Source organism: Marmota monax, unplaced genomic scaffold (assembly GCF_021218885.2).
Source record: "Marmota monax isolate L192 unplaced genomic scaffold, Marmota_monax_Labrador192_F-V1.1 WCK01_AAM20220418_F8-fsc00015, whole genome shotgun sequence".
Taxonomy (NCBI): Eukaryota; Metazoa; Chordata; class Mammalia; order Rodentia; family Sciuridae; genus Marmota; species Marmota monax.
Genome location: NW_026692194.1, coordinates 22,218,739 through 22,241,126, shown reverse-complemented (window position 1 = coordinate 22,241,126; position 22,388 = coordinate 22,218,739). Strand labels below are relative to the sequence as shown.

The following is a 22,388-nucleotide window of genomic DNA, read 5'->3' as shown; positions in this document are numbered from 1 at the left end:
AATCCCTACTACAAAAGGGGGTAAAGTGTGTGTGTGTGTGTGTGTGTGTGTGTGTGTAATTGTCATATAAATGTGTGTGGTGGCTGCTATGAAAGTTCACCTAAGGTGAGAGAAAGTCAGATTCTTAAAGCAAAGATAGGATTTAAAGAGTGATTTGAGTGGCAGAAATGAGATGAAGATGGCATTTCAAGTGAGATAGAAAGGCAAGAACAAAAGAAAGGTCACCTTTTTGGCTACAGTAGTGAATTGCTCTGGTGAAAATTTAAAGAATTTAGGTTGTTTAGCTATTGACAGAGACACTAGCTTTTTGAAATTAATTTTAGAGTACAGAACCACACCATATGTTTGGGGCTTAGAAATTATAGACTCAAAGGAATATCCATGGCATACTTATGTGTTGGAAACATTTGTAGTATTAGAGATGCTGGAAGTCATGTAGTTTTGAAATAATTGCAGAGATCAAATAATTAATTTAAGTCCATTGTTGGTAAGTAGATATGGGTAATAGAAACTTTTCCATTTACTATAAAAACTAACTTGGAGCCAGAATAATAACAACCCTTTCAGAATATTCACTGCCTTAGAAAAATGTACTAAAAATACTAAAGAAGTAGAAAGAATGAAGAAAATACAGACCTTTAGTTAAATCCCCAGATCTTAACTTGATCCATTTTAGTAACCAATTAGGCACCATTGTGCTCCATAAATCCTTCTTGACTTTGATCTCCCTGAGTATGGGAAATGTTACCAGGAAGCACAGTGACAGGGGCTTGTGTTTAACTTGCAAATGTGAGGTAGAAGTACTGAAAAACAAAGCAAAACAAGGAAAGACTGTGGTAGAATGTAAGTATGTACCCAGAAATCCTCATCTTTATTTTTATTTAATTAAACTCCCCTTAGGTTCTGTCTTATAATAATTTAAAATCAAGCAATTTCCCCAGTAACCTGGCTGAAAGAGTACAAATGAGTGCCATGGGTGGAGTAGGGTCATAAGAAAAAAAAAAAAAGAAATACTGAAGAGGAGAAAGTTGGAAGGTGCTATAAAAATTAAGCTTATATTTATAAAATAACAAAAATAAATTTTACTTTAGATATTTTAAAATGCTAGTCACCTAAATCTGAGATTGTTTTAGACTCTTAAAATGTCTGCTTTCTGTCAGAATTGTTCTTGCTATAGTGTTTATAAGTAGTACCATTAGAAATAAGGGTTCATTCATTTTTCTTATATTAAAAACAAATTTTTATGGATAATAAGTATATTTCAAAAAGCTAGGTTCAATATAAGCCAGAAATCAAATAATTTTAAATATGTTCAGAAGCTAGGGAAGGATTTAGGGGAATTTTTTACTTACTAGCCTTGTTTTGTACTTTTAGTTCTACTCTTTAGAATACATTGTCTTGTTTAATACAAGCAATATTGATATGCTCCTGACTTTTAAAATGAAACTGTGGGAAAGTCTAGTAAGAATTTTTAACCCAGGAGTTCATTACCCCATCCACCAATTTTTCAAAATGTTTATGGGTAGCAATATTGACCAAATTATATTGTAATATTGTGTGTATGCATGAGTATGTAACAACAAATTCCATCATTATATACAACTACAGAACACCCATTAAAATTGTCAAAGAAGAGGGGCTGGAGTTATACTCAGTTGGTAGAGTGCTTGCCTCGCATGCCCAAGGTTCAATCCCCAGTGCACCAAAAAAAAAAAAAAAAGTGAAAGAAAATAGTTTGCGTATGTGTATACACATTCCTTATTGATAAATTCACCTATAGTTTTCATCCGTTCTCAAAGGAGTCTGTGACTTCCCCCACCCTGCCATAATGACCCCTCCATCCACCATAAAATTTGTGAAAAAAAGCTGTTCTTGTATTAGGACTCTGAGAAGGACAACCCTTTCCTCATTACAAAATGCTAGTTGTTTTTTAACTAGAATATAAATTTTGTGAGTTCTGGCACTTTGTCTCAGTTATCTATACTTGTAGTCCCAGGACCTTCCACAATCCTGGCATATGTTGAGAGGTCATTTCTAGTAGTTGGCTTAATTTAAAAAGAATAATTTAAGTTGCTAATTGGTATGGAAGTCTGTATTTTTAAGAGCTTTCTGTTTTCCATAAAAAAATGTTAAATTTAAGTTCTTTCCTTACAGAACTTAATTAACTTACCATTGATAAAGCTATGTAAGTTGATGATTTTCCAAGGGTAAAGGTTAGTAAACTTGTATTTACCCAACTCTTACTTATGCCAGGGTGTGTGTATTGTACATAGTCTTCTTGGCACCCTTTTACATGACACCGAGATTCAGAGATGAGTGGAGCTGACTCCAAAACTATTCTTACATATTCCACTCTGCATCTTTTTTAGGTGTAGAAGGACACGGTACCTTTATGTTGTTATTTATGTTTATGTGGTGCTCAGGATGGAACCCAGTGCTTTACACGTGCTAGGCAAGCGCTCTACTACTGAGCTACAACCCCAGCCCTCCACACTCCATCTTGAGAGATTACAGATGTGTGCACCCCACTTCTCTTCCATTCAAGAAAAATAATTTTTCATTCTATGTAACTCTTGTGTTTCAACTTTATAAAATATTCCTCATTATAAAGAAATATCAATTAAGATATTTCTTTATGGGCTGGGGATGTGGCTCAAGCGGTAGCGCGCTCGCCTGGCATGCGTGCGGCCTGGGTTTGATCCTTGGCACCACATACAAATAAAGATGTTGTGTCCGCCGAAAACTAAAAAATAAATATTAAAATTCTCTCTCTCTCTCTCTCTCTCTCTCTCTCTCTTTTTTAAAAGAAAGATATCTCTTTATAATGAGGAATATTTTATAAAGTTGTTGAAACTTAAGCATTTAAGCCAGTTCCTTATCAGTTATTTTTTATTTGAATACATTTTTATTGATGCTAATCCAAAAACTTTTTTAAAGGAATTTAGATTTTTGAGAAAGACAGAATAAACAGGACAGATTGGGCTTCTTTTAATCCCAAAGGATCTCTATATTCTGTTCTCACATAATTAAATTTTATATGGAATCTTTTCTGTTTTACTTACATAGTTAAGAATTTTTAGTTATAAAATTTTGTTTTTTAGCTAACAAGCAGGGCATTGGACTTTACAAAAACAATTTTTACTCTTTTACCTGATCATTAGAAGAATTTTGCTTATGGCAACTGTTTAAAAAATATGCATTGCTGCAAATAAATACTAAGTAAATTTTAAATTTTACTAGGGCTTGGATTTCCCTCCTCCCATTTACTTCTTGTACTGGGGATTGAATTTAGGGGCACTCGACCACTGGGCCACATCCCCATCCCCTTTTTTATTTAGAGACAGGGTCTCGCTGAGTTGGTGAATATCTCACCATTGCTGAGGCTGGCTTTGAAATCGCCATCCTCCTGCCTCAGCCTCCTAAATCGCTGGGATTACAGGCATACGCCACCGCGACTGGCTGTTAACCATATTCTTATGCTTTATTTGGTAAGGCCATATATTCATAATTAGGTTGGTTCTTTAACTCTGTTAACCCTGCTGATGGACTCTTAAAAGCTGGAGGAAAAAGGACTAAATTGTCATATTACTTACTGCTTTATGTTTGTTTTACAGAATAATCTAAAACATCCCATTTAATACAGATTATTTAAAAATAGCATAGTTTTCTGTAATTTTATTAATCTTTACTGAATCAAGAAGCTACTGCAAGATTTCAATATGTAATAAACCAATGTAGTTCTACAATAATTATCACGAGTATTTATTAAGTATCTAGTTATATGGGGCAGTTCTATGCAAAAACTGCACTCACCATTATGTATTCAATGGAACATTAAGGTGCATATTAATGTTAGTTAAACTGGCACACAAATCTGAGCTCTGCCACTTATTAACTGTTGAATTTCTCTGAATCTTTCTTCACTTAAAAAATGATGGTTGCAGTTCTTGATTTATAGAGTACCTGCAAGGATTAATATAAAGTTCATAGCACAAACATTAATTTTCCTTCCATAGGTGATGGGAGGATATAGAAAGAAATAAGAAATTATCCAGGAGAATTCATAATCTAGTTAGGAAGACTTGTGAACAGTTAGTTGCAAGGTGTAGAGTTCATTGCTATAATGTATAAAAATAGATGTGTAGCTTTATGAATTCAGGTAAAGAACGTGCAAGAACCTAGATAATAGGTTCCCCTTCTGATATTAGTGAAAGCCCATGAGAGTGTTATGTAATAGTTTTTTTCCCTTTTTTTTTTTTTTTTTTGGCAGTACTGGGGATTGACCCCAGGGCCTCACATGCTAGGCAAGAGTTACACCCCCAGCCCATTTTTAAAAAGAAACTTCTCTTCTTCCCTAACTACCACTAATGATAGCAATTTACAGAAACAGAGATGATTGTTTTATGGTTGAAGGTGTCACTTGGAGAATGAGAGAAGTGCTTTATTTGTTGAGCCCACCAAAGTGAACTCAAATATGACAATCTTTGAATCCGGCCTTATCAATAATTATAACTCCAAGTAGATTTAGTCCATATCTGTGATTATCAACCATGGCTACATATCATATTTACTCTTTCAGGCTTTGAAAAACAACCCGTATCTGCTTAACCTATGTATTTTGAACTGGAACTTTGGAATCTATATAGTTTTTTTTAAAAACTCACACATTGATTCTAATGTGAAACCAACTTGACACTGATTTCTTCATGTAAGTTAACTGCTCATTTGAAGCAGATTTTGTTTTGAGGTCCAACATTTTTTTAAAAAAGCTAAAAGGAGCTGTTTGTTGATCAAGGTGGAGGGCAAATTGGACCCTATGTTATAGTCATTGTAGTATACCATAAAGCAGAACATTTCTTTTTTTGGAAGACCTGATTAAGACTGACTTGGTTTCTAGTTAGAATGTACTTTTTTTTTTTTTTTTAAACTGGGGATTGAGTCTAGGGGCACTTTACCAGTGAGCTACATCCCAGTCCATTTTATTTTTTATTTTGAGACAGGGTCTCCCAAAGTTGTTGAGAATGGCCTGGAACTTGCAGTCCTCCTGCCTCAGCTTCCTGAGTTGTGGGGATTATAGGCATTGCACCACTGCGCCCAGTTTAGAATGCACTTATTTCATTGCTGAATAAATTCAAATAAGAAACTTTATTTAGTGAAACATATTATTTTACTGTACGGGGAAAGGTAAGGGAAAGAAAAATAAGAAAAGCTTCAATAAACACACATTGTGTTCACTGCACATAATAAATTTTGCAAAAATTAAAGTTAATTTGACAGGTAATATACTTGTAGAAATTTTGAAAATTGAAAGAAAATAAAGGATCTATAACTCATTAGCCATAGTCATTATCATTACATGGGTGTATTTCTTTTTTTTCTAGGCATTTTACATATCCTAAAATGAATAAATACATCTACATACTCAAAACACACAGGCTATATACAGAATCGTCTTTCACTTTTTGCCATAAGACATTTTTAAAAAATTAAATGCTCCCCTTTTTCTATTAAACATTACAATTTATTATGTGTTTTTATTACTGCTCTTTTTGCAGAATCATAGAATAATAGTTTCTAAGGATGGTTAAGAGTTTGTTTTTAGTTTCTCAACATTTTATGATGAAAACTTCCAAATATATTAAAAAATTGACCCATCTCTAAGCCTTCTACCAAAATTCAATAATTGCTCATATTTTGCCATAGTTGCTTTATCTCTTTGCATAGGTACAGGTATGTACATTATTTTTTATCTTTTTTTTTTTGGCTAAACCCTCTGAAGGCAAATTCTAGAGAGCATAATATTTTACTTGTAAACATTTCAGAATACAGATTTTAAGAATAGGGCATTTTTCTACATAGCCATAATTATATCTAGGAAACTCAATAATAAATTTTACAAGTCAGGTAATTTTCCCCAGTTGTTCTTAAAATGACTTTATTTTGAAACATGGTCTAGCAGGTTAGGTCATCAGTATAGCACATTGAACAAGATTTTAATCCAGACCCCCTTCTCTCCCACCTGCCCTTTTTGTCCTTACACTGACTTTAAAAAATGTGAGCCAGTTTTGTATAGAATGGCCTACTTTCTAGATTTGTATGATTGTTTTCCCATGGTATCCTTTAACCTGATCTTCTGTTTCCTGATTTCCTATAAAGGGGAAATTACTTTATTAGATCCATATTAAACATTTTGGGCAAGAATGTGGGATGTGATTCTGTATTTCATAATACCTTACCTCAGGAAGCACATAATGTAAAGTTGTCTTTATTTTAGTTTATCAACTTAATTATGATCAGCTTAGATGAATAAAGTTTGTTCTGCTAACAAAATTAAGCATATATTTTTGTAGAAACCTGTAGACTTTCCAAAATTTAACAAAATATGAAAAGATTAAGTAATTTATAACCATGTCTTATAATATTTAAAATAATTTATGTGCTTTTATCCAGAGATGTTTTTTATTCAAATACTGCATTAAAAGGCAAAAATAAATAAAAATTTTCTCCAAGAAAGCTTTAAAATTCTCCAAAACTCCAACTTAAATTTATGTAGTTTTGCAGTTTGTATCTTCTCTTCTACCTATCATTTAGCAGAAATGAAGAAACTAACATGTCCTGCTTTCCTCTCCTTCTCCTCGCTTTATAGACTAATTTCCTTTTGTATGAAATCATATAGCAATGATTTTTTTTTCCCCAAATAAGTCGCTTTTAGGAAATGCTTGTGTTGCTGTTGAATTCTAAAAGCAGAGTAAATTTCAGATAGCAGTTGAAATAAGACAAGGTAGTTAATGGTCATTTGCTAAAAATAACTTGGGCTTTTACAAGTTTTTATTAATTTTCCCAGGTAAGAATTGATATTTATTTAATTGTTTTCATGCATAGAATATATTGCTCATGGTAGAAAAATTAGTATTTTGTGTAATATGTTATGAAATACATGTGATATCCTAGTTTGTCTACTGACACTGGGGTCTTAAATCTTAAAAAAAGGCCTCCGATGAAGCAGAGGAAAGTGGATCACAGGGAAAATTGGTGGAAGCTCTCAGGCAAATGAGAATTAATCATAGGGGAAACTACCGACAACTTCTGGAGGAGATGCTGACTAGTTACAGGCTAGCTAAAGTAGAGGGAGAAGAAAGCCCTGCTGAACCAGCTGCTGCAGCTACTTCTTCGAACAGTGATGCTGGAAACCCAGTGACAATGCAGGAAAGCCATACTGAATCAGAAAGTGGTGAATTAGACAGCTGTAATGAAGATGCAGGGACAAAGATGAGTGGTGGAAAAATATGACATTTTTGGTAATATTTTTGTGATCTTTGATTTGGTTTTTACTTAGGAAGTATAATGTGTGCATTTATATAACCATTTTGTTATTTGATTCTTGGAAAACTAGTTTATTATATTCAAATAGCCTTGTTTTTTAAAAAGGCCTTTGCATACATCTTTGATGAAATAGTTTAAAATGAACTTTTATAGTTATTTCGAATTCAATGAAATTATATGTCACCTTGTCTGTAGGCTACCATTAATTAAAGCCAGTAGTAAAATTCATACCTGAAAGGATTAGAAATGACTGATTAGAGAGATTACTGTATGTTATGGAAAAACTTGTTAATGTAGAATTATACTGCTTATTTTATATATTAGTACACTCACAGTTAGCTTTGTAATTTGTGTTTTCTTTAATAATTTTAGTTCTTCAAAGAGTGGCTGATGCTGGCCTGTAATTTTTCTTTCAAGGTTGATGATTTGTGTGTTGTTTGATTTGTTTATATTTAATATCTCTGTAGTTTTTATTTTTAGAAGTTGTGAGATACTGGATGTGTGGTTATTTTTTCTTTCTCTGTATTCTTTATGAAGCATAAGTTTTGAAAAAACCTATGTATTATTCAAACGGCTTTGGTTTGTATATTCTGTATAGCCTAACTACACACATCAAAATGTATGTCAACCAAGTGTTTAGAATAAAATTATAAGTGTTTAAGCCCAAATAAAGCATGTGATGTGGAATAATCTATGCATGTTGTACTTATTTTTTTAATTATTTTTTTTAACAACCATGTTTGGGATATTGGAAAACTATTCATTAGAAATCCATTTGTATTTATATTAAATTTAATACACTTTTGACTTAGTTTTTTCATATCAGAAAGAAAAATTTGTAATATGAGATATATAAGTCTTACTCAAAATAAGTCAATTTTATTATTCCCTTTTTGGGTACAAAATATTCAACTATGACAACATGAACACATGTAGACATGTGAAAACATTGTCACATTAGGAACATGGTCAGTTTTATTACCAAGTATGCATCAGATATTAATAAATGCAAGAATTGTGGGCTGTTTTAAAAATATGTGTTTTGTTTTTGTTAAAACAGGTTTTTAAATTACAGATAGCTATTAGTTACATGGGGAAATTTTGACTATAGAACATTAACTTTTCTTCTTCCTGTTCATATTTTATATCATGTCTTTAAAGTTACTAAAGGTAGTATAATTTGAAACTTTGGAATCTTCAGATGTTGTAGCTGATGTTTTGATCTATTTTTCCAATGCCAGAATATTTTAAGTGTTTTGAGAAAGAGGAAGGCATTTGGTGGAGAGGGGAGAAAAAAACCCAACCAGTTATCTATCTATAATAGATAGATACATGTGTATGTACACATTATACAATACACACATCTTTCTGTATAAGTACCTTTTCAGACAAAGAAAGGAAGGTAATTTGTTCATCTAATTTTGTTTTCTTTTGAAATTCAACCCAACCTGGAAGTTGGTATAGGTAAATAATAATATTCTTCCTTTTCTCTTCCTGTAGGGTGCTGGAGATCTAGAAGACTCATGGTAGCCTTATAAACCTTCTAAAATGCTTTTGATTCTGAAAATTGGGGGAAAAAAACATTTTAATCACAATTTTCTTCAATACAAGGGGAAAATATTCTTGTGGATTCCCAACGTTTTGTGATATGAGCAGAAAATCATAAGCATTTCCCATCATTTGTTCTTATTTGTGTTTTCTGATATTTGCCACTCGTAGCATTGCCTGTACTACAGTATTTTTTGCCAGCCTCGGGCATACTGGTCACATCTGTATTGAACTTTTGGCCCTAGAAACCAATGGAATTATTTTACCACAGCAAACAAATGTGCCTGAGGTGCATGAGAATATAGTTAGCTGTACTCAGAAGATACATTATGTTTTATTTTAAACAAAACACACAACATACAAGCATGTAAGAGTAAAGAATTGTATGAGATGTTCCTTTTTTAGTTAACCAAGTTGGAAAGCCTTTTTGGAGTTCTATGGCTTGGAATTTTATTTGAGTAATTTACTATAGGATATGTATTTATTATTAATTGTTATTTAATTTTTTCCAATTTTACCTGTATTACCAAACTGGATTCTCCAATAATGTCCAAATTCTAATGTTGCCTTGCTTCAAGATAAAGTATATTTGGCAATAATATTATAAACCCTTACAAATTTTATGCATGTATCCTACTACCTACTTCAGCTCTTTACTAGAAAATCTTTTGAAACCAAATGGATTAATTTATGGCTATTTATAATTTGCTTTGACATCTCACTGCTGCAAATTCTTTTAAATGATGAGATTTGCCTTTATAATGTAAATTGTGATTTTTGTTTTACATGTGGGTTTCTATAGTTTTAATTTTTTCAGCTTTTAAGATTCAAGTTTTGTGTAATTTGGTATAATTTTTAACTGTTTATGTTATTTTAAAAGCTCAGAATATCACATTGAAATTACTATAAATACATTTAAAATTATCTATTTTAGATCTAAGGAAATATTACAGAGATATTTTCATGGGTTCAGTAACCTTTCATTTTATAACATTGGGCACGGTACAGAGTGGCTATCACAAGGTACTTGAAGATTAGTTTAATTCTATTTTTACAATAACCTTGAATTCTTTGAGTTTTGCATGTATTAAATCTAATTAATGCTGAACATGAAGAGTAAAGTATTTATCTAAAAGAAGTTACTGGGGTAGGAGAAGTAATGAATGTATCCATGTGTACATGGTTTACATGTTGTGGATGCTTTGTAAACATTTTTCTATATGTTTAAATTGTGTTTCAGCAGGTTGTAATTGCCCTTGTGTGTAGTTAAAATGAGTCATCATCTGGTCCTGTGTGAAATGGAATTCATGGTATTTTCTGTAACATTTTCCTGAAGCTGTTTTTGGAGAGCCACACACATTTGAATACAGACAGCTTTCCTGATCACTTGAGTTATTGTGCACCTGATTTTTGGTCTAAAAGGAATTACTGCCACAATATATTTTATTTATTCTTTAGATATTAGCCTTGTAAGTTAAAGTGCTTTACATGATGGTGTTAAAAGCTCTTTGTCCCTTTACTGGGTTTGGGGGGTTGTTAAAAGATAGGGAATGAAGAATGCAAAATGGTTTATTGTTCAGTCTACTCTGATCCAACCCTGTACTGATAGTACCTTTCCAGTATGATATTGTGACGTTTCATACAATGCAGTGAACATAACCAACTTGTTACCTAAATAAAGAATTGATTTTAAAAAAAAAATGTGTGATATATTACTATTTGGTGTGATTTTCAAAAATAAAAAGGGCAGTTTTGAATGTTATTTAGTTAGCATATTGTGAAAATTTCCATACAAAACCATGTAGATGAATTCTAACTCCACAGGGGAATTAAACTATATAGGACAACATCCTTTCTTCACTCCAAAATCATTTTTATAGTACTTGGTGAGGAGGCCATTGGCCCTTTACATACCAGTAACTTATGACTTAGCAAAAGAAAAACCCATGTTTAGTGTTCATGAAACTAAATTCTCTTGTCTGTCTCTTCTCAAACATTAGACTCAGGACCCATTTATCCTCGTAAAAATTGGATGTCCCCAAGAAGTTTTGCTTTTTGGATTTTATCTGTTGATATTTACTATATTAGAAATCCAATATAATAACAACACTACATATTAGCATAGATAACATTGTTTTATGAAAAAATAGTCTAACAAGTCTAAAAAATTTAGGGTACAATGTGCCACCGGTTTTCATTTTTCTAAACCTTTTATGGTAGGCTGGATTCTCATACTTGCTTTTACATTCAGTCTGTAGCAGTGTGGCACATTTGTTGAACTATTTGAAGAAATCTGGCCTCACAGGGTGTTGGAAAAGAGTGTTTTAGTAACTGCAGGTAATTGTGGCTATCAAAAATTGACAATTGGTAGTCTATTCAAAATTAGTGAAATCTGAAAGCTAAATCAAAGGTCTTTTTGTCCCCTGTTACATTAAAATCCATTGGGTCTATCTTGCATTTGGATTGGATAACTGTGCATAGTTTTATAATACCTTGAGTTGGTCATTTGGAAAATGCTGGCTTACTGAATTATGCAGTTCTTCTGAATATTGACATTTTAAATTGATTTTTTAAAAATAAATGACAGTGGAAAGCAGTACAATTCATATTACAACATTGAATTCATATTACAATTCATATACAACACAATTTTTCATATCCCTGGTTGTATGCAAAGTATGTTCACACCAATTCATGTCTTCATACATGTACTTTGGATAATGATGACCATCACATTCTACCAGCCTTGCTAGTCCCCTGCCCCTCCCACTCCTCTGCCTTATCTAGAGTTCATCTATTCCTCCCATGCTCCCCCTTCCTACCCCACTATGAATCAGCCTCCTTATATCAGAGAAAACATTCGGCATTTTATTTTTTGGGGATTGTCTAACTTCACTTAGCATTATCTTCTCCAACGCCTTCCATTTACCTGCAAATGCTATGATTTTATTCTCTTTTATTGCTGAGTAATATTCCATTGTGTATATATGCCACATTTTTTTTAATCCGTTCATCTACTGAAGGGCATCTAGGTTGGTTCTACAGTTTAGCTATTGTGAATTGTGCTGCTATAAACATTGATGTGGCTGTGTCCCTGTAGCATGCTATTTTTAATTCCTTGAATAGAGACCGAGGAGAGGGATAGCTGGGTCAAATGATGGTTCTATTCCCAATTTTCTAAGGAATCTCCATACTGCTTTCCATATGGGCTGCACCAATTTGCAGTCTCACCAGCAATGTATGAGTGTGCCCTTTCCCGCACACCCTCACCAGCACTTATTAATGTTTGTCTTCATAATAGCTGCCATTCTGATTGGAGTGAGATGATATTTTAGAGTAGTTTTGATTTGCATTTCTCTAATTGCTAGAGATGATGAACATTTTTCATATATTTGCTGATTGTATATCCTCTTCTGAGAAGTATCTGTTCAGGTCCTTGGCCCATTTATTGATTGGGTTATTTGTTTTTTTGGTGCTTAACTTTTTGAGTTCTTTATATATCCTAGAGATTAGTGCTCTGATGTGTGAGGGGTAAAGATTTGCTCCCAAGATATAGACTCTCTATTCACCTCACGAATTGTTTATTTTGCTGAGAAGAAACTTTTTAGTTTGAATCCATCCCATTTATTGATTCTTGATTTTAATTCTTGTGCTATAGGGGTTTTATTAAGGAAGTTGGGGTCTAATCCCACATGATGAAGATTAGGACTTACTTTTTCTTCTATTAGACACAGAGTCTCCCGTTTAATTCCTAGGTCCTTGATCCACTTTGAGTTGAGTTTTGTGCATGGTGAGAGGGGTTTAATTTCATTTTGTTGCATATGGATTTCCAGTTTTCCCAGCACCATTTGTTGAAGAGGCTATATTTTCTCTAGTGCATGTTTTTGGCACCTTTGTCTAATATAAGATAATTGTAATTTTGTGGGTTAGTGTCTGTGTCCTCTACTCTGTACCATTGATCTACCAGTCTGTTTTGGCGCCAATACCATGCTGTTTTTGTTACTGTTGCTCTGTAGTATAGTTTAAGTTCTGGTATAGTGATGCCACCTGCTTCACTCTTCCTGCTAAGGATTGCTTTAACTATTCTGGATCTCTTATTTTTCCAGATGAATTTCATGATTGTTTTTTCTATTTCTATGAGGAATGTCATTGGGATTTTCATCAGAATTGCATTAAATCTGTATAATGCTTTTGGTAGTAAGGCCATTTTGATAATATTAATTCTGCCTATCCAAGAACAAGGTAGATCTTTCAATATTCTAAGGTCTTCTTTGATTTCTTTCTTTAGGGTTCTGTAGTCTTCATTGTATAGATCTTTCACCTCTCTCGTTAACTTAATTCCCAAGTATTTTATTTTTTTGAGGCTATTGTAAATGGGGTAGTTTTCCTCATTTCCCTCTCAGAGTATTTGTCACTGATATACAGAAATGCCTCTGATTTATGGATGTTGATTTTATATCCTGCTACTTTGCTGAATTCATTTACTAGTTCCAGAAGTTTTCTGGTGGCGCTTTTTGGGTATTCTAGGTATAGAATCATATCGTCAGCAAATAATGCTAATTTAAGTCCTTCTTTTTCTATACGTATCTCTTTAATTTCTTTAGTCTATCTAATAGCTCTGGCCAGTATTTTAAGAATTATGTTAAATAGAAGTGGTGAAAGAGGGCATCCCTGTCCAGTTTTTAGAGGGAATGCCTTCAATTTTTCTCCATTTAGAATGATGTTGGCCTGGTGCTTAGCATTGATAGCCTTTATGATGTTGAGATATGTTCCTGTTATCCTTAGTTTTTCTAGTGTTTTGAACATGAAGGGGTACTGTATTTTGTAAAATGCTTTTTCTGCATCTATTGATGATCATATGATTCTTATCTTTGAGTCTATTGATGTGATGAATTACATTTATTGATTTCCGTATGTTGAACCAACCTTGCATCCCTGGGATGAATCTCACTTGGTTGTGGTGCATTATTTTTTTGATATGTTTTGTATTTGATTTGCCAGAGAATCAAAAAAATTGAGAATTTTTGCATCTATGTTCACTAGAGATGTTGGTCTAAAGTTTCCTTTTTTGATGTGTCTTTGCCTGGTTTTGGAATCAGGGTAATATTGGCCTCATAGAATGAGTTTGGAAGTGCTGCCTCTTTTTTCTATTTCCTGAAATAAATTGAAGAGTATTGGTATTAGTTCTTCTTTAAAGGTCTTGTAGAACTCGGCTGTGTATCCATCAGGTCCTGGGCTTTTCTTGATTGGTAGGCTTCTGATGGCGTCTTCTATTTCATCACTTGATATTGGTCTGTGTAAATTGTGTATATCTTCCTGGTACAATCTGGGCAAATCATATGACTTAAGACATTTGTTGAAGCCTTCAATGTCTTCTATTTTATTGGAGTAAAAGTTTTCAAAATAATTTCTAAATTCTCTGTATTTCTGTAGTGTCTGTGATATTACTTTTTTTCATCATGAATGCTGGTGATTTGAATTTTCTCTCCTCTTCATTAGCATAGCTAAAGGTCTGTCAATTTTATTTATTTTTTCAAAGAACTAACTTTTTATTTTGTCAATTTTTTCTGTTGTTTCTTTTGTTTTGATTTTATTGATTTCAGCTCTAATTTTAATTATTTCTTGCCTTATACTTCTTTTGCTGTTTATTTGTTGTTCTTTTTCTAGGGCTTTGAGATGTAATGTGAGGTCATTTATTTGTTGCCTTTTTCTTCTTTTAAGGAATGAACTCCATGCAATAAACTTTCCTCTTTATACTGCTTTCATAATGTCCCAGAGATTTCAATATGTTGTTTCTATGTTCTCATTTACCTCTAAAAATTTTTTAATCTCCTCCTTGATTTCTTCTGTAGCATATTGTTTAGTCTCCAGGTGTTGGAGTAATTTTTGTTTTTTATTTTGTCATTGATTTCCAGTTTCCAAATCGTATAACTTTAAGAAATTTGTAGAATGTTGACATTATTATACATTGATTAAAATTTCTTAATATCATCTGGTCTCGTATAAAAAAATCTGTAGTATTGGGAAGCTGTCAAAGCTCAAGATGATGGAAAAGTATTTTTCAATTCAAAAGAAAATTTTAATTTTCTTTTGAATTGAAAGGTGAAATTTTATCATAGGCAACAGATGTTTTCAGTTGTTTCCCTAAGTGACAACTTGTTTCATTTATTTTAGAGGAAATGTGTCCTGAATAACCGTAGTCTGTCATTCTTTCAAGTTAACAGTGGTGTTCCATTACAAGTGGCTAGTTCAGTGCACAGCTCAAAGAACAGCACAGGAGTCAACCATCCCACTTGGATATGTTTTAGAACCAGGACTAAACTAACCATTAATAGAGTATTAAAAAGAGGTGTGTCTAAGGATAGAGGTTTAATAAAATTAAGTTTCTACTGGTATTATTGTGGCTGGGTGTGTAGATCTGTGTTAGAGCAGTTGTCCAGCATGGGTGAGGCCCTGGGTTCAATTCCCAGCACCACCAGAAAGAAAAAGAGGTATTAACTGAAAATGGGGTTTACCCCCCTCTCCTTATACAGTGTGTGGCAGTGAAAATACAATCATAAGTACTTATCATACTTGATGGTACTATCTTGATTTGCATTAAGGTGCCTGTAATTTTACCCATTGTTTCTTTTGCATAATTAATGCAAATGTCAATGTGGAAAAAAACCTTGCAGTATTTGATTTCATGGAACTCCTTGAAAGGTTCTTTTGGACTCCTAGAGTTTCACAGTTGTTGCCATAGTTTTTGGATAACTTCATGGTGCCTTTGATTATGCCTAATAATAATGTAATTAGTAAATGAGTCTTAAGACATGTAGGTCTGATAAAAAAAATTTACCACAGGTGGCTGGATGGTCATCATAACACTGGAATTCTGAAAGCAAGATAAACAAGGTAGAATGTTTCATGTTGTATGAAAGATGAAAATTTTCAGAAAAATTCTATGATCTATTTAAATTTGGGAAATTCATGATTTAAGATGAAACAATAGTTTAATTTTCATATGACATTCAGATTATTTTTAATCTTTGAACAAGAACCATGTATTGGTCTCAGGATTTGTGTTATTTGTTTGGAAAGGTCTCATTCTATATTGAATCTAGATTCATTTACCATGACTGAGATGTCACAGTGGGAGGCCAGTAAAAGTTAGGACTTTTTAATTTTAATTTTTTTTAATGACAGTGAAGAAAGACCAGAATTTGGGGCGGTGGGGGGTACTGAGGATTGAACTCAGGTACACCACTGAGCTACATCTCCAGCTCTATTTTATATTTAGAGACAGGGTCTCCCGAGTTGCTAATAAGCACCTCACTGTTGCTAAAGCTGGCTTTGAACTCTGGATCCTCCTGACTCAGCCTTAAGCCACTGGGTTTACAGGAATGCACCACCATGCCTGGCAAGATCAGACCTTAATGCTAATTTTTTAGGGGCCTGGAATCAAAGGGGATGATGGTTAGGTATTTCAGTTTTCTGAATGAAATTCATCAGGGTTGAGGAAAGGTGCCATGGAGATGTAAGTTTTTTTTAAAACCAAGTTTACTCATGATTTCTGTTACACATAGACGTTTATTGCCCAATATGTCTGTGTTGTTATAATATTTACCTAAGATCCTTTACTTCCTCTTTTTCTGTTCAACTCTGGGACTAACACTGTGAACCCTAAAAACAAAACAAAAATGCTAAACAGCTGTTTTTGTTTGGTTATGCATTAAACCTAGGGTTGTGAGCATGCTGTGCAAGCACTCAACCACTGAGCTACAACCCCGACCCAATGCTTTAACCTTTGTTTTGGTGGTTCACATATATTTACATTGTGATACAGAAGTGAAAAATGTCCTTACTAATGGAGAGTAAACTAATTTTTCAGGCAACATTACCACTTCTGGCTGGCTTTCCAGGCTGTGATATCTTCTCAACTTTATTCTACTTGGCAATCACGACTGCTAACCAGGACCACGTTTCATGATCAGGTGTAACTGGTAGATATGCTCTTCTAGTTCAGGAGTAAGGGATTCTAGGAGGTGATTTTGTCTTGAGTATCTGCAACTCTGGTGGGATACCAAAGAGCCTTACCTTTAAACAGGCAGAATCAAAGCTTTGGGATTACTTTTTTTTTTTCCTCCTGACTTTTGAAAAACCCTTGTTGGTAATATTGGAGACAGGAATTTCTTTAGAAATTAAATCTGTACAACATGGGTATTAATTGTCTCCATAGAATATTCGCCTATCATGGAAATACTTGAGTATGCATTTTAGATGAGGAAGAATAGTACAATTCAAGAGTCATCCTAATACGTGTGTCTGATTCTCTTTCCTAAATTGTTCACTTATTTTTACTTCTGTGCTCATTATGAAGAGAGATTTTTGTTTCTTCATTCCTAACTCGAAGGCATGAAGTATAATTTACTTTGGTGGGATTCCACAGTAACATGCTTTAGAGGACTCTGGATTTCGTTTTCATAAAATTTTGCCTATGAATAAATGTCTGGCTTATAAATTGATATAAAGTTTATTTTAAATATTTCTGTTTAACATTTGCTATTGTAAGTGATTCATCTTTATTCTATGGGGCCAATATGTTTGCATGCTGGGGAACATGTACTAGTATTTCTGTAGAGTGATATTTTTTAGAAGTAGAACTGGTAGGCTATTGGGTGTACATGTCTTCACATTATTATTACAAAAACATTATATTGAAAATATAGATTTACATGTCTACCAGAAAATACTAGATTCCTATTCCTCCATTCAGCCCCATCCTCAGTAATACTTGATATTGTCAGACTTTGAATTTGCCAGTCAGATGAGTATGCAATAGTATCTCATACAACTTGCATTTCAGATTATTTGTGAGAATCTTTTTCTATGTTTATTGGCCTTTTGAGTTTTCTCTGAATTGAATCCTCATATCATTTGCCCTTGTTTCTTTGGAGTTTGTTTCTATTTGTTTTTACTTTTACTTGTGAATGGAATGTTTTGGTTTTTGTTAGTCTTTCCTTTATGATTTTTGCTATTTTTCTTAAGAAATCTTTCTTGCTGGGCATATCCACACACTCCTATAATCCCAGCGACTCAGGAGGCTGAGGCAGAAGGATCAAAAGTTCAAGGCCAGCCACTCATTAACTCAGCAAGGTCCTAAGCGGCTCAGTGAGATCCTGTCTCAAAATAAAAAATAATAATTAAAAAAAAAAAGGACTGGGGATGCTGCTCAGTAGGTAAGCGCCCCTGGGTTAAATCCCCATTACAAAAAGAAAAAAGTCATTCTCATGTTTCTTGCAGTAGCTTTTGTTTGGTTTGGGTTTACCTTTTCAAAAGTGTAGTCAGATAAGAGAGGTAGGGAATATTTTTAATGTTTTTCTTATAAAATCAAAGTTTAGGTTCTTTGGAGTAAAATAGGCTCTTTGCTGTTTACAAGATTATTTCTGAATTGCAAAAATTCTCTCCACTATTCTTCTAATCAATCTAGGCTGCCACAATCAGGAAGTGCAAAGACACTGCATCTATAGAGAAAAACCTTAGCAGCAGATAGTAACCGTTCCCAGTCTGTCAAATAGACGCATCCTTCAGTAGTTCCAAAGTCTTCCCATCCCCCAAACATACATATTATGTTTTTATACTGCCATATAAAATATGAAGTAAGGAATCTTTAATTTTTTTTGTCACACAGCTAGCTAGCTGTGCCAATGCCAAACTTACCCCATCAAATGACCAATACATGATCCACTTAATCCTAGCTTCTGTTCTGTTATCTTTTTGTCTAACTTGTGCAGCTATCATGTCATATTCATTACTTCATCCTTGTAAATGCTGATTTCTGGCAGGTAGTATTTGGACACAATACCTTTATTTTATTTATTTATTTTCATGTGCTGAGGATCGATCCAGGGCCTCACATGCTAGGTGAGTGCTCTAGCACTGAGCCACCACCCCACCCCCAGTGTCTTCATCTTATTTAAATCTAGTTCCTTTTAATACAAATGTAATAATCTGTACTTTGATTCTTAACAGCTTGCATCCATTTTGGTATCTGATATTGAAAATTCCTCCGCTCCCTTGTATATTTAAATTTTAAATTGTAGTGTGGTACCACATTGCTTACTCGTTCTAATCTACCATGACTATGCTTCTTCCCCTTGCCAAGCTATGAGGAAGCCTAAGGCAAAAGTAAAATTCAGAGTTATGACTCTACTTAAAATTTGGATATTTATCATGATATTTTGATATTTATGATATTTATCATGATATTTATCATGATATTTTAAAACGTTGCATTAAAATACTTCTTTTGGCTGGATGCAGCACTGCACACCATATAAGCCCAGGTTTACAAGCTGGAGGCCAGCCTCAGCAATTTATTGAGACCTGGACTCAAAATTTAAAAAAGGGCTGGGAACATAGTTCAGTTGTAGAGTGCCCCTGGGTTCAATCCCCAGTACCCACCCCTCCAAAAAAAAACAAAAAGTGACATTTTTTCTCCAAGGCAAAAATGTTTGAATCTAGTCCCAGCTGGAAAGTGTGAATTCCTGAGCTTTTGAAGTGACTGTCTCTAGACTCTTTCTGATGTAAGGCAGGTGTTCCTGCCCCTTAGCCTACTAGCATCCTTTAACATAGAACAGTTTTTTTCTGGGCAGCTTGGTGAAATGGAGGAAGGGTCAGGTTAATGCACCCTGAACCCTGGCAGCAGGAATTTGCTATAGCTTTGCTTCTGGAGGCAGTGGATATGTTTTAATACTTTGAAAACATAAGACAGAGAAATGGGTTATAAAAAGTTGTCATTTATGTAAAAATCTAAATTCCCCAATTACTATTTTTTTAACAAGACATTTTAATATCTTTGAAATTGTGAACCATCCTAAGATCAGTGGCATCTTTCCACTGTCATGGGCTAGGTAGCTATCATGGCATAGTTGCATTAACTTGGTCATACCTATTCACATTTTGGTTCATAATTCTGTACTCTGTTGGGACTATGTTAAGTTTAAATGTGATTTTAAATGTCTTCAAAATGACCACACTGATTTAACATATAACAGATATAGCATTACTAAGATTTAAAAAAGATCTAAGCCTTAAAAACCTGTTGTAATAACTATAAAATAATCATAAGTTTTGATAATGTATTTTTGTAGTTTAATTGACAGCATTTTTATGATGCATATTTTCAATTGATACTTATTTTGTTGATTTGTGAGAGCTCCTAATGTTTAGAAAATTAACCATTCTGTTAAATACAACAAATTATTTTCTTCAGCTTACTACTTGCCTTTCAATATTGTAATATTATTTATGAGTTTGTGGGTATTGTTTTAATGAAAGGTTTTGAGGGATGAGACCAAGAACAAAGGGCACCTATCAATATGGAAAGACTGAATTCCTGAAAAACCAAACCACAAGCTCAACATCATAGTTCCCCCCCTAAATCTTAACATTGTGTTGTTTCTGTGCATTTTCTTACCCTAACCTTTTTGTGTTTGTGTTAGCATTTCTTACAGGCAGAATAAGGTCTTTTAACTCATTGTGATGGAAGAGGGCTAAGATGCTCAGACCTAGAGGGTACTGGATATGTGTGCTTGGTCAGAAACCTTCCCTTTTGCTCTCCATATGCACTTTTTTTTTTTTTTTTAGAGAGAATTTTTTAATATTTATTTTTTAGTTTTCGGCGGACACAACATCTTTGTATGTGGTGCTGAGGATCGAACCCGGGCCACAAGCATGCCAGGCAAGCGTGCTACCGCTTGAGCCACATCCCCAGCCCTCCATATGCTCTTTAAATCAAATATGGTGGCATTTGTTTTGCTTTATTTAAAAAAAAAAAAAGTAGTAGTAGTAGTAATAAAATTTATATCCAGAAAACTGGAAAGAACTTAGGTGTTAAATTTGATGAGTTTTGAGAAGTGTCATTTTAACATCCAAAAGTTTTAGAATTTTATCATTTTCTTTGACAGTTTCATCAACCTTCAGATGTATACACTGACATTTTTTTCACATTGTGAGTAAGTAATTATTTTTTCTTTTATGACTTTGGCCTTTTAAATAAATGTTTGTTCATAAATATTTAATACTGGTACTTATAGATCAAAAATCTGATATTTTTTTCCATAACTTTTTCATCATTGCCTTACACTAACTATTGCATAAGTCAATCTTTTCTCATTCTTTGGAAATGATCTTAATTCTTATATATGCTTCTATTTTTACGGGCATTTTATTGCTTCGTATTCTGCATGAATAACATACCATTTTAATTATCATAATTTTACTAGACATTTTTATTATCTTATATGAAGAGTACCCTTTATTATACCTAATTTTATAAAAATATGAATATATCTACGCCAGTTGAGCTTTTGAGTAATGTGGCCAATATTTGCCTGCCAAATAAAACTCCTATTAATATGTTGATTATATTGTTGTATATATGAATTTGAAGACCATTGATATCTTAAGCAGAGATGAGTTCCATTCCAGGAACATGCTACATCTTTCTATTTATACAAGTGTTTATAATGCCCCCAGTATAGTTTTTCAGGTTTTTTTTTTTTTTTTTTTTTCATGTGGTCCACATCTTTCTTAAATTGATTCCTAGCTGGACCTGATGGTGCATGCCTGTAATCCCAGTGATTTGGGAGGCTGAGGCAAGAGGATCTCAAGTTTGAGGCCATCCTCAGCAACTTAGTGAGACCTTATCTTAAAATAAAGAATAAAAAGGGCTGGAGATGTGGCTCATTGGTAGAGTGCCCTTAGGTTCAATCTCCAGTGTCAAAAAAATTCGATACCTTGTTTTATATTTCTTCTTTTTAAATGTTTTAATTATTTATACATGACAGTAGACCTGTTTTATATATCTTAATGCTATAACAAGCTACCTCCTCACCCCTCAGTATTGTTTGTATCTTTTAGTAGGCAACTGGCTTTATTTTTGAAAAATTTAAAAAAAAAAAAAATCATTTCAATTTCTATCATTTCCACCAGATGGCAGTCTTGGGCATGTCAATTGGTAAACCTGCTGAGAACTCTGGTGACAAGGCAGTGAGTGACTGGCCAACCTACCAAGAGCCCAGAAGTTCAAGGAAAAAAAAGTTCTTTTTTGTTTGTTTTTGTAAACCTGAAAGAAAAATGAGCTCAACAGCACATAGTTATAATATTTATACTTGTATTAAACTATTAATCTTTTAACTATTTATTGGAGGCAAAGAGCTATCACCATGCCCTTCAAATTCATGTTTTCCCTGTTCATACAATAAACACCTGTGGCTTCTTGGTAGTACTTGTGGTTTTATTTCAGGATTCTTCGTGAGTAAAAGCCAGCTTTAATCTTTCATTATTGTTTCAGTTATCCTAAAAGTACCACTTAGATCAGCAGTTTCTGGATTTCTGAATTTATGTCTAAGAGCATCTCATGACTGTTTTTTACCATTCCTACATATCTTCTGAAATTAGTTAGTGTTTATACTTCATGTGAAAGGAAGTATGGTTATAACCTGCCTGTTCTACAGGAACATGAACCTAACAGC

General features: G+C 33.5%; 1 protein-coding gene across 8 annotated transcripts in view; it reads left to right on the top strand.

The window, feature by feature from the left end:
- Positions 1-22,138, top strand: part of Ppm1b (protein phosphatase, Mg2+/Mn2+ dependent 1B) — an 85,179-nt gene extending 63,041 nt beyond the window's left edge. For 5 of the 8 annotated variants that reach the window (XM_046424993.1, XM_058573494.1, XM_046424983.1 and 2 more), the window contains one exon: positions 6,991-8,017. In XM_046424993.1, the coding sequence (XP_046280949.1) occupies positions 6,991-7,290 (300 nt within the window). In that variant the 3' untranslated portion in view covers positions 7,291-8,017. Of the gene's footprint in view, positions 1-6,990; positions 8,018-8,823; positions 10,263-20,819; positions 20,868-21,846 lie in introns of those variants that run through there. The other 3 variants (XM_046425011.1, XM_046425018.1, XM_046425026.1) reach the window with 3 other exon arrangements.
- Positions 22,139-22,388: the final 250 nt, after the last annotated feature.